The sequence below is a fragment of the Rattus rattus genome, chromosome 18 (assembly GCF_011064425.1).
Source record: "Rattus rattus isolate New Zealand chromosome 18, Rrattus_CSIRO_v1, whole genome shotgun sequence".
Lineage (NCBI taxonomy): Eukaryota > Metazoa > Chordata > Mammalia > Rodentia > Muridae > Rattus > Rattus rattus.
In genome coordinates, this window is record NC_046171.1 from 18,786,413 (window position 1) to 18,799,714 (window position 13,302).

Consider the following 13,302-nt stretch of genomic DNA (forward strand, 5'->3'; position numbering starts at 1 on the left):
TTTTAAGTTGTGAGGGAATGAGAGAAGAGGGGGAAGGAAGGTGGGAAGAGTTAGGAGGGAGGAGTAAAAGAGAGGACAGCTTCTCTTTTGTTGTGTAGGGTGAGTGTGGCCTAGCATTTGATGAGCAGAGTGGTACAGAGCGGGACCTCCTTTAACTGGTGGGGGTTGGGCAGAATTTCACCCACCAAGAAGGAAGGAGGCTGATTTCAGACCTGGTTCAAAGCTGCCGGCTAAGAACACAACTCCTTCAGAATGTCTCCAGGAAGAGACACAGACACAGACACAGACACACGCACATGCACACGCACAGGAACGCACGCACACACCCTAAATTCTTCCAGCTGCAACTTGTACAAGAAATCGGAAGGCGACCGGAGTATTTAAATCCCGGCTTGAATAGAGGAACGCAGCAAGTGAGGGGCACAGGGGCTCGAGGTAGGGGCACTTGGGTGCCAGGGATCAGAAACAATTTTGCCAGCAGCACTTTCTAACTTAGACAAACAAACAAAAAAGAGGTTCCATCAACAGTTCATAAGAATGTTGAAGATGTCGGTGAGGGCTAACAGAGGCATTTTTAAGCAATAAAACAACGCACTTTGATGTACTGAAAGGGCAATTACTGGGACTGGAGAGCTGGCTCAGCGGCTAAGAGACTGCTCTTCCAGAGGTGCTGAGTTCAAGTCCCAGCACCCACATGGTGGGATCTGATGCCCTCCTCTGGTGTGTCTGAAGACAGCCACAGTGTACTCATATACATAAAATAGGTATTAAAAAGAAAGCAAAGAAATGGTAATTACCACCAAGCCTTCCCGGACCCTTTCAGTTAGATTAAAACAAAACCAAAACCACACCCATCTATTCTTCGGGTTTCCATGGGCGTAGGAGTCTCTACCTTCACCGAGGGCTGTGTGTCACTGGACCCGGGTTCCCCTTCTTACTGGGGGTTCCTGGGCAAGCAACGGACAGACGAACTATCCTTCTCTGCTATCTAAAAACGGTGAATGGTTGGTCCCATCAATACCTCGGTCGGCCATTTTACAGACTGACAGAACTCATTCCTTCAGCGTGATGGATTATGGTACCCGTTAGGGCGAGGGAGGTCCTGAACTTTTCAGAACTGGTGCAAATGCCCTCTGGGAAGTTTGCTTGGAAATTCTGATGACATTTTAAAACTGTTCCGCTACTCTTGTTTACAAAAGGGGTTATTATAAAAAGTGGATTTTTCTTTTTGTCCTTTAAGATATTCATCCTCTTGCTATTTATCCCCCCATTCAATTTATAATCCTGTTTGGGTCACTGTGATTAGTTGCTATGGAAATTACCTCCTATGGAAATGACGCCAATGTGATTACTGAATGAATATGACTTTTAACAGACAATATCAATAACAGACATCAGCCCTTACTCAAAATAAAAAAAAAAAAGAAAATCTAATTAAAAAATTGAAAAAGGATTAATTCTGAAAATTACTGCGGTCAACCTTCCTGATAATTTTTTGAATCTGCCATCTGCTTTTAAAGTATTAAGTAAAAATTTAAGGCATTAGTCAGCGACTTGTCTCCCTGAATTCCAGAGGCCGCAACGGAGATTAGCATCCCATGGCAAGCAGGACGAAGGGGGACATTTCACATCCACTTCACTCCCTAGGAAGCGTGGGCCTCACTGCAAGCGGTGAAGTCAACAGGATTTCAGGGCTCATCAAGGAAATGACTTCGAATAGCAGATTACAAATTCCCTTTAAAGATAAAGGGTTTAATATTCGAAAATGTATCCCAGGAATTTAAAAAGGTCAACCCTATAGATCATCAAGTTAAACAACAGAGGGGAGAGATCCAGAGGACTGTTAGATGAGAATCCCAGAAAGCTGACCAGACACATTTCCTTGGGTGGATTCTGTAATTTGTGGTTTGAATAAAACCTTTGAAGCACTCCGTTAAGTATTAAAGTTCTCACAATGAGAATGTGGCTTGTATTGAACACATTTTACTCACCCCCCCCCCAAAAAAAAATCAATGCTTCTAATGCCTGCTGCCTGTCTACTGCCTGCTACAAAATTAGGAATAAATTAACCCTTCCAACGAGTAAGATATTGTCTAGAAATTTCCTCTTTTGTTCTGTGGGGAGAAATCATTGATATTATGGAAAGGAGAAGTAAAGGGGAAATCCAATTCTCCATTTAAAGGTGCTTTTCTGTATCTAACCACTTATTAATGGCTTCCGGAAACTGCTCTGGTCTTTACCTCTACGATTACCTAACATTACACTCACAATGCCTCTGACCGAGCCTTACAGCTGGATTACACAGTATAGGCTTCCTACACTTGTGCTTGGAGCCACGATCGAGGGTCCAGAATGTCTCTGATGGATTTCTGCCTTGGAGCTGGCACTGGCTTCCCGTCCAAACTGGTTTTATCATCTGTGGGCCCGCTGTCCTCTGAACTGCTTTTCCTGGTGGGGAGAAGTTTGCGAGGGGCAGCCACTGGATTCTGGAGGTGATGCGTAGGCGGTGACAGTCTGCGATCTGAAGACGGGGCCCCAGAGACACCGACCTGGGCTTTGCTGTCCTTGGACTGACCCGTGCTACCCTGCGTCTTTACACTGAAGGGAGGCTGATCCGTAGGAGGGAGGGGAGCGCGTCTCTTTTTCCTTCTCCCATCCGGGGCTGGTTTGCCTGCTGGGGACAAGACTTTCTTCTGGATGACCATCTCATGGCTGCCATCAAACACGGAGGCCCACGGGGGTGTTGTGGATTCCTCCTCCCGACCAATGAGGAACTGTCCATTGGTCTCTCCGATTTTTTTTTGTATTATGTCCGTCACACTTTCGAGTTTCACAGGTGAATCGATGCCTGTAATAATTTTAAGAAGAGACTTTATGGGGAAAAAAACCCCAATGACCATATATACTTTATCCAAATAAGATCTTATTTTCCAAATCAATATTCTACCTGTAGTGACCATTAAACACTTGGGAGCAGGATGTATAATAAAAACACTGATTTATAAAAGTAAGCCTATCAAAAGAGTCCCCAAGCAAGGCTCTCATTATCATACTTATACATAGACATCATATATTCAACATACGCAGTATAGGGGAAATGCATAGCATTCACACATACACAGCACTGGCGGACAGACACATCCTAGCGCTTCTTGAACTCTTAGCTTAACTGTTTATTATGTGGTAACTTTTCCTAGACTTCCTTTGCCTACTAGGAAGCTCCCTATGTAAAAGGGGATGGGGTAAGGAGCCAGCAGGTTTCCCTACAGACCCTTGACGTCTCTGCTGAGGATAAAAGACAAAAGGAAAAGCAAACAGACAAAATCCTCCAAAAACCCAAGGGCAGGAGTCCCAAACCTTCGCACTAACTTCGGTGTTAAGGATGCTGGGTAAAATTTCCCTTGAGAAAAGTAAGAAAACGGAGACCAATGTTTCCTGCTTCGTGTCTCTGAAGTTTTAAAGGAATCTAAGACCGTGAATGCACACACTTACACACGCACGTGCACACAGCCTTGCAAGCGTATTGGCAGATAGAGTCCAGCACTACTGTCCAGATGTGCTTGATCCCAGCACCATGGGGGAGGCTACCCCACAGGATTAACACCTTTCAAGGGGTGGGAAAGAGAAACAGAAACTCTAGAAAGACCAATGTTTGAATTAGACTTAACTAGTTATTTCTGACCAGAGGTGAATGCTTCCTTCATTAATATTTCCCTATTGGTCATACAAACAAACAACAGCAAAAGCCACTTGATAAAACAGAGACAATACTAGCTGAACGTGATTACATCTTAGAGTCTGCACGTCCATACTTTCTGAGTCCCATGAGCTGAGGACTTTATTCTTTAAAGCCTGGAGGTTTTTTTTTTTTTTTTTTTTTTTTTGGCTTGATCATGAGCATTCGAACTATGAAAAATACGCGCTCATTAATTTTGTATTAATTCATCTATTAAACATGAGCTCCTCAGTCTATAATCATAGCCTCTCTTTCTCTCTTTTTTTTTTTTAAATTCAATTTGACTGTGCCCTGAGAATTTTTAGCATTTTAATGTCAATAAGCGGCTGGGGTGTGGACAAGGTTGCCTTTCGGTCACTCTATGGCTTGGAAGCGGCAAGCCCCGCCCACTTACTCATATCGTGATACACTGAGGTCGCCTCCTTTGCCAGGAACAAAGGTGGTTTCCGTGGTGACATAATCTCAATTCTCATAAGTTCTTCACAACAATGCTTCCAGTGGCCTAAGAGAGAAAGGAAGGGGCAGGTTAGTTTGAAAGATAAATGTGAGGCTATATTTCATTTTCTCCCAATATCAGCCCTTTGTGTGCGTGCGTGCCCGCGTGCGAATGGGTGTGTGTTAGAAAATTAACAGTTTATCAATAAAGCCAAGCTTTCAAGAAGCCCACATAAAAACCCAGTACAATCCAGTTTCCAAAGCCGACTCTGCATGGGTGATTCATTTAAAAACCAACCAAACAAACGAGAAACCAGTTCTGGGGAGACACTGAGATCCTGAGGTCAGCGGTACCTCACCACACGAAACCATCCACAATCACATTAAATTTCATATTCACATCGAAAGGAGAGTACACAGCTTTTCTTCTTCACTGTAGAGAAAGACATCCAGTGTTCCAGATGTTTGAAAGGCAAATCCCCACTGAAATCCAGCTGTCAGACCGAGGGAGAAATACAGAATCCAAGTCCTCAGACATATCTTTGAGTTTCCAATTGAGAAATGAGAATTGTTTAATAGTCACCGCTGTTTCACTTACTCAAACCTTAAGGTTTTGGGACTCAGTTCTCCTCTACAGCTAAAAAAAGATAGGCATTTGCTGAGTTCCCGAGACACAACACCATGTGTCTATCCAGTGACATCATAGAAAGCACGCAGGCCTGCATCACTAGAAAAGTGGGGACGACACACCAGACACCTTCTAAGGTTAACACTCTCTCCCCTTGTCTCAGTGGTCTGAATACACATATTCGATCTGTCCAACATGCTAGTTTTCCGTGGCTTAAGAATTTGAAAGACATTTTGTGTTTATTACATATTCATTTTGTAGTCGTGGTGCACGGCAATAAATGCCTGCATTTTGAATCCATTACCATAACTAGTTAAGACGCATCAAAAGCCTTTCAGGGCATTTTATTATGATGCTGATTACCACACAGCAAACCAACAGGAAGTAAGGCCCCAGGACACAGCTGTAGAGGTTCCTCCCCGGGTCTGAATCCACAAGCTGGAACTGGCAGCCCCCCCTTTATTTTAGATAAATATGTAAGAGCTAATTTTTTTTTCCTTCTTTGTTGCGGTGGGGGAAACATAGTATTTAATGAAAAAAATGATGCTTCATTCTAACTGGGCCAGTATTTCTCCTTTAGGTTCCAGGACCTACCATGCTGGGAAGAGATGATTTCTGCACGGGGGATCTTAAGATAAAGTGCTACATGGCTGCACTAGAAACAGGATATTAGCCATGCCAGGTGGGGAACACAACTCTGTATCATCCACATGCTCCTGATGCCAGAGGCGATTATACATTGAAACATTCTGCAGTGACTAGGTCTGTTTACACAGAAATACATGACAGCTAATACGCTAATGTGAGGCTGGTATCAGGGACGATCTACTGTGTTCACATAACCTGCTCAATATTCAAGATGTTTCCCACGATGCTGCCTTATTAGACACGCGTGTATGCATGCAAATGTGTGTGTGAGTGTGTGAGTGTCTGTGTGTGTGAGTGTGTGCATGCAAGTGTGTGCCTGTGAGTGCGTGAGTGTGTGTGTGTGAGTGTATATGCATGTGTGTGTCTGTGTGTGAGTGAGTGTGTGTGTGAGTGTGTGTGCATGCAAGTGTGTGTGAGTCTGTGTGTGTGTGAGAGTGTGTGTGTGTGTGTGTGTGAGAGTGTGTGTGTGTGCGTGTGTGTGTGAGTGTGTGTGTGTGTGTGTGTGTGTGTGTGTGTGAGTGTGCATGTGTGTCTGTGTGTGTGTGAGAGTCTGTGTGTGTGTGTGTGAGAGTGTGGAATGTGTGTGTGAGGTGTGTGTGCATGCAAGTGTGTGTGTGTAAGAGAGTATGTGAGTGTGTGAGTGTGTGTGTGAGTGTGTGTGTGCATGTAATCACACTCATGCTATGGCACTACTGTGGGCACAGGGGGCAGCCTGCAGAGGTTCTCCTTCCTCCACAGGGCCCCTCAGAACGGAACTGAGGTTTTCAGGCTTGTGAGCGTTGTTACCTGCTAGCATCCTAGTGCCTCTGTCACAATATTTACTTATTGTCCGTGTTCCCTATCACAATGACGTCTCACGCTAAGCTATTCATGTAACTCAGTATTTGTAGTAAATATTTGGGGGGAAACCTATAATGATCCAAGTTTGTTCAAACATGCTCTCTTTGAGCTATCCTTCCTAGCCACTGGCTATAATATAGAACAGGGGCCACACCTCCTGTATAAGCTCACAAACAGGAAGGCAGCATCCCCTTTGCCCCGACCCTCTAGACCACGGTGATGACGGCTAAGCACACCTATGTTTAATAACACTTCCTCATGAATTCTCATTCGATTACTCTCCTAGGCTTCCCTTTATAAGTTGGGCTGAAGAACTGAAATTTGACCCAAATATTAAATTATTCTTATGTTATTCAATTCTTGCTGTCTTCTTCTACTTTGTACTACACACTGTACTTCAACCATGATGAGGAAGGCACGCTTGTCGATAAGAAAATTAGAATGAGGTGGCTCAGTGGAAAGGGGCTCAATGCTGAACCCACACGGAGGAAGAGGAGGGCTGACTTCCATAGGCTGGGCTCTGACCTGCACACACGTGCTGTATCATATACATTCCTACACACACAGGCACACATGCACATGCACACACACATGCACACACACACCAGACACACTTACACATATACAGATACAGAGACACACATAGAGAGGCACAAACTGACTGTTAATTTAAAAATGACAAAAACATTAAGAAAATGATAGTACTACATATAATGTAATGGTTCAGGTAGTATAAAGAATTCCATCTGTGCTTCGTTGACATACAAAGTATAAAATGTAGGAGGAGCTGCACTCTAAAGATGGCAGACTGGCACAACTTGGTTAGAAAAAAGGGTTTAGCTTCAAAGTGACACACATGAGAAGTTACCTAGAAATGGGTCCTCCTCTGGTCCCACTGGTACTAGAATGTTCTGGACTAGCTTTAATTGCTACCTTCTCTGTTATTATGCCCACATAAAGCATATACTGCCAAGAATCATTTCTTAAAATAAGTGGCTTTTTGGAAGTCAGACTGTCTGAATCAGAGAGCCTAGGAAAGCAGTCAAGATTCAAACTACAATCAGCAAAAGAGAGGAGGCTCTTGACCAGGCCTACGCAGTGCCATTTGTAATCCCAGAGGATTTCAAGGCAAGGCTAGCCTGGGCTACATGTCTTTACTACATCACCACTCCTGCATGCCTACCAAGTCAGCACTTGGGAAGCCGAGGCAGGAGCCAGGACATAGTGAGACACAGTCTCAGAGAAACAACGTAATAGAACACAGGCTGGTTCTGAGGTCACTCCTGCCTACATGGTCGCAGCAACTGAAGCTAACTTAAACCTGGAGAAGAACCTAGACTGTGCCTCAGGGTGGTGCTTGAGGAAAGCACCTCAAAGGACTCCCCTAGTGCAATGACACAAACCACAGGCCTCTCTGGGTCTCCTTTTCCTCATCTTGGCATAGAGTCAAGTAATTCACCTCCCTCAAGAGAGGCAAGCCATCTCCACACTCAGTGCCTGTCTTCGCCCCCTTCCCAACCTCCATCCCGCCGTCCACTGCACATCAGAGCAGGCCTGGGACCTGCAGGATAGCAGCAGGTGCCATCTCTTTACAGCGTCCACTCGTTTGCTTGCAAGTGACTCGATGGCACGAGCCTGTAGCGTTCTGTCGACGTGAAATCCTGGCTGACTCTTACACGAGGCTTAGCTGGCTCAGAAGCAGCCGTCACCAACAGCTCCATTTCCAAAGCAAAATCTCAGACAATGCATAGGTTGCTCTGTGTATCGCCAAGGCCAAGAATCTACCGGTGAGCAAGGCTCCCACGGAAGGAGGAGGAAACCTGAGATCCTTACGCATTTTCTGCATGGAGCTGGGCTGTGTTACTGAGATGGGGACAGACATTCACGGGGCTAAAACTCATCTCTGCAGGAAGCATGAGATGATATCATGGCAGTCCTGCAGTTAGAAGAAGGTTACTAAAAACGAGACTCCTCGGAGATGATCATTATCTGGAACAGGTTCGTGGTACACGGCCATGGCTTTCAGGAAATTTAAATGAGAAAAATCCCCGCTGTAAGTTCTTTATTTTAGAATTTGGATGGCTGTGTCTGGCCTTCCAGGTCACGTGAACACACTGCTTGAGAACGCAAATATCTACTTACTGAGATCAAAGCGGTGCTGCCGGAAAGCGTCCATCCACTCTTGAAAGTCTCCTAGGCCGTCAGCCGCAAAGATGTGACTCACCGCTCGCCCAGCAGCCGTGGTGAGGACGGAGAAGCAGTGCATTTTCTTTGAATCCTTTTCCATGGCCTGGATCCTGGTTTCCTAAAAATTAGGATAAAATTGGTGGTTTCTAAGAAAAGAGTTCGGAAATGATCAAAACGACATTTACCGCTCAGCTACTGCATTTATGCCAACTGGATAATCTTACCGTTGATGGTTTGAAATTTAAAATATGTCACTTGAAGGATTTTCAGCATTCAAACTCCAATCTAGAATGTCTTCAAGAAACATTTTTCTTTTCATTAAGAGAGTTTTGGGTATACTGTACACATATATATGTAAGTTCAAAATTATATGTTCTTGGGACATAGCTGCCATCAGGATCCTGGTTTCCTGCCTCTTAAATACATCTTAGAATTGTGGTAAAGCAAGTGCAGCATGCCATCGCTTTAGTGTGGTTAGATATCAACTACGTTTGCAACCGTCGTAAAACCGAATCAGTCAAGTCTGTTCCCTTTTCACTCAAATAGTCATACATATTACAGTGTTATTGGTTGAAGTGGTAGAAATGTTACAGTCTTTTATTTAAACCAACAAACAGGTTTCCATCAATAACATTCATTTCATACGTCACATTCACTCGTAATGCTCACAGGTCAAGATCTGGGTGAATTGTAGAAGTCCAATGTTCAAGCCATTCCTTCGAGAATGAACGCAACAGTATACCACAGGAGCCATGGTCTCAGCCCTGTTAGAAATCTCAGAGCCTTTCTGAGTGGTACCAGGTAAGGCAATGCCGTGACATTCATGGTGCTGGAAGGCAGAGGCCAGTCCCCAAGTCACATACAGCTAAGTAGTAATGGCAAGGACAGGTGGCTTAGACTGAAGAATGTTGGAGGAATGGCGTCTGGGACAGAAGGTTCGTTTTCCAACATCCAAGGGCAGCACTGTCCCAAGGAAACACAGTGGGATCCACAGAGGCCATTTATACGTTTTTAGAAACATGTTTAAAAAGTAAAAACTGGTTTTAAATTGGAAATAAAAACATTTAAACATTTAAACTTTAATGGTGTACCTTATTGTATTTGATATAAAAATAGGGAAAGTACTCTTCCAAAGAGCACAACTCAACTCTAGCCTCTCACTTAGACACCCGGCCGCTCCGGAAGGCCCCTGTGAGTACAGTCCAGTTTACAGGGAGGAGGCAGTTACCCTTTCTGCAGTGCAGAATGCGCTGGCCTGCAGCTACTGACGCCGATTAGGAGTTGGAGAAAGTGACAGCCCACACCTACACACATTTGCAAAAACTGTGTTGTGAGTTTCAGGGAAGTGGTGGGGTTGGAAGGAAAACTTTATTCCCTGAAGAATGGGTAAATCCTATCGGTACCGTATAGGGAATTATTTTCTATAGGATTTAATTCTTCCAGAATCCATGGGAACACATCAGCTGCAGAAAGCAGCTGTGTGTCTTTGAACTTCCAGAATATTACAAAACATCAGGACTGGCAGTCATCTTGGGATGGGTCTGCCTGATGGTCACAGGGAAGTCAGTGAGTGCAGACAGCCTCTAGACTGCAGTGTGACATAGGGTCAACACAGTGATTTTATAGTGACAAGGTCTTTGTACATCCCTACCTGCAGGCAACAAACTGTGAATTAAGTAATCACATATACAACATTAAAAAAAGCTAAGACTGCCTGCTAAATGCCTTTAAAGCTGCAACCAACCAATTAGCCAACCACTAACCACTCACTAACCAACCAACAACTGACCAACTACCCAACCAATCAACTACCTAACTAATCAACCACCAAACAACTATCCAACAATGACCAACCATCTAACCAATCATCCAACCAACCAATCAACTACCCAATCATCCAACCAACCAATCAACTACCCAATCATCCAACCAACAATCAACTACCCATCATCCAACCAACCAATCAACTACCCAATCATCTAACTAACCAATCAACTACCCAATCATCCAACCAACCAATCAACTACCCAATCATCCAACCAACCAATCAACTACCCAACAATCATCCAACCAACCAATCAACCAAACACCAACAACCAACCCATCTCTTTTAAAACATGGTTTTATTACCAACTGCAGAGGATAATATAGTTCTAGAAAAATCTTCAGGATGCTGCTCTTATCCTAACTGAAGGTTGAACTCAAGTGGGAGAGGGGGGTTAGATAAATATTTTGAGCATCTGACTATTTCTACCTAATTTCCCTTCAACATGAATTCCTGATTACTCCTGTAGATGGGATTAAATAGATTCAACTAAGTAAAGAAAATGGGATTCTTTGCACATAAGTGTTTACACATTCAACAAGGTATTGTTTCTAATGAAGTGACTTGAATGAGGAAGCAGACCATTTATATCCTAAGTAAATCCAAGTCAACAGTGTAGATGAACATAACATCCTCCATTAACTACAGGACCCATAGGCATTGTTACAGGTTTTAAACATCCCAAGATAGGGTTTTTGTTTGTTTTGAGAGAGATCTCACTACGCAGATCTGGCTGGCCTGAACTCACTATGTAGACCAGGCTCTGTATGAACTCAGGGATCTGCCTTTCTCTGTCTCATGAGGAATGTCAAATACTCTTGCTTGTTCGTTTGCTTTTTGTAATAAGTGAAAATGAAATGCAGAATTTAGATTAAATTATACCTTATCACCCAAATAATTTAACTAATGGGGAATATTTGTACTTAAACACTGTCTGTCAAAGAAAGATTAGCACAAGTGTGGCTTGTCAGCTATTGGAGTTCACCCAAGCTGTTTGTGGCACTGGTGACATCAAAACAGGCTCACCTCTATCCTCCTCAAAGATGAAGCCATGAGAAAAGAGCGGGATAAGTTTTGGAACCTATATTCTATGACTCATAGCAAGGACAGATACTCGATGTCTCCCCTCAAAAGACACAAAAGCGAACAGTCTGGAAATGACCCGGTCACGGCATCTGTTGTATCTCAAGGACCACTTAGTATCTAGCACCAGGAAGTGGCTGCACGGTTTGAATAAAAGAATGAACCAGAATGAAGTACACCACCGCCCAGGACCAGCCTCTAACCCAAGCGCGTTGCTCACAGACATTCCAAGAAGAGAAGCAGATGATGGGACCCAGGTTCCTGCTTTACTCTTTCTACCATCCAAAAAGTGTTTGGTTTGAGAGCACTAAGCATGCGCGGTCCTTGCAGTCTCCGAGGACGCTTTCTACGCAGTTCTTCCGGGTTGTGACGGACCTGGGATTACGCTGATGGGCAGCTTGCTCTGACTTTGCTTCTCAGGATGTCCCTGTGCACGGCGGCGGAGTAAGAAGGAAGAGCTCCCTGAAAAGGCCACGAGGGCTCAACTCCGCAGCAAAGACACACTCCGAGGTCGTGGGGGAACTTTCCTTTTGGCTTCTATCACCTTGAATTAAAATGTGTTCCACCCTTTCCAGACAAGCCTACTGCCGCACCCAGATTTATGATCCTCTTTAAGCACCTTTCCTTAAAACAAAACAAAACAAAACACTCTGGGGGAAACGCTTGGGTCACCATGGGCGAGGACGATTCTCAAGTCTGCTGTCCCACCGGAAATTGAAGACTGCAAGATTCCGCTCAAGAATACCGCCTGAAGGACTCTGTTAGTCCCCGGGACAACATAAGCATCAGTAAGAAAAAACAGGAGAGGGCTACATTGTGCCTGGCCCTTGAATTCTAAACGCATAACAATTATAAACTATCTCAATGGCCACTTTTGAAGGATGTTAGTTGTTTTGGTCACATATACTCAAACTCACCCTCAGACAGGCACATACATACACGCATGCGCGCGCGTACACACACGCACGCACGCACGCAGCACATCCTGCTTCCTCCCAGCTGTGTCTTAGAGATAACCTAGCAGTAGACACAGGTTGCTAAGATATTGACAGCTTACAGATGGCAGGAAAAGACCTTAAGCAGCACCACAGATGGGTGCCAAAAGGAGCCGCAGGCTCAATGTAGTTTACCCCTCTGCATACAGACACGTGTTTTCAAAATATACTCCTGCTCCATACCAACCCCAATCACCGTCCCAAAACCTCAGAGACACAAACAGGAATTGAGATTATGGGAAACTCCGTAGGATGAATGATTGTTTCTTCTCTTCAATAAATAAACTATGTTGGTGGTGTGTTGGGGAGGGGAGGTGGGAAACAGCAAGGAAAGCCATTCAAAAACTCCAGCTAGGGGTTGGGGATTTAGCTCAGTGGTAGAGCGCTTGCCTAGCAAGCGCAAGGCCCTGGGTTCGGTCCCCAGCTCCGAAAAAAAAAAAAAAAAAAAAAACACAAACAGCTCCAGCTAATTCAAGTAAGGTCCTCGATCTGGAATCAGACCCAAATGGTTACAGAATCCCTTCTACTGGGAAATGGGAGCACTGTCTGATTATTATTATTATTATTATTATTATTATTATTAACTACATATGACTAAATGTATATAAAATATATTTTGTCATTATACAACTGGGAAATACACAAGTAAAATCTTTAGGATTGTACGGGAGAACAGAATGCTTGAGAGGGGCTCAATTACACTGTTCTGTACTATCTTGAAAATTTAAAAATAAAATATGTTGTTAGAAAGTCTTTCTTGCCTCTAAGTTGTCTGTGCTACGGGCGACATTTCCTTCCTTCCTCACAATATGTCACAAAGACAAGTCTCAAGCCCAGTTGATTGAGAATGAAAAGAGTGGTGCTTAAAACCGACACCACTGCTGACATCAGCGCTGACACGGGTCTGGCGACGGAGCATGCGCAC

The 13,302-nt window shown here is 44.1% G+C and overlaps 1 protein-coding gene across 1 annotated transcript in view; it reads right to left on the reverse strand.

Moving 5' to 3' along the window:
• Positions 1-1,044: 1,044 nt before the first annotated feature.
• Rtkn2 (rhotekin 2) overlaps positions 1,045-13,302 on the reverse strand; it is a 73,479-nt gene continuing 61,221 nt past the window's right edge. The window contains exons 12-14 of the mRNA XM_032889236.1: positions 8,430-8,592; positions 4,131-4,238; positions 1,045-2,848 (exon numbers count right to left, since the gene is read on the reverse strand). Coding sequence (XP_032745127.1) covers positions 2,316-2,848; positions 4,131-4,238; positions 8,430-8,592 — 804 coding nt within the window. The 3' untranslated portion in view covers positions 1,045-2,315. The remainder of the gene's footprint in view (positions 2,849-4,130; positions 4,239-8,429; positions 8,593-13,302) is intronic.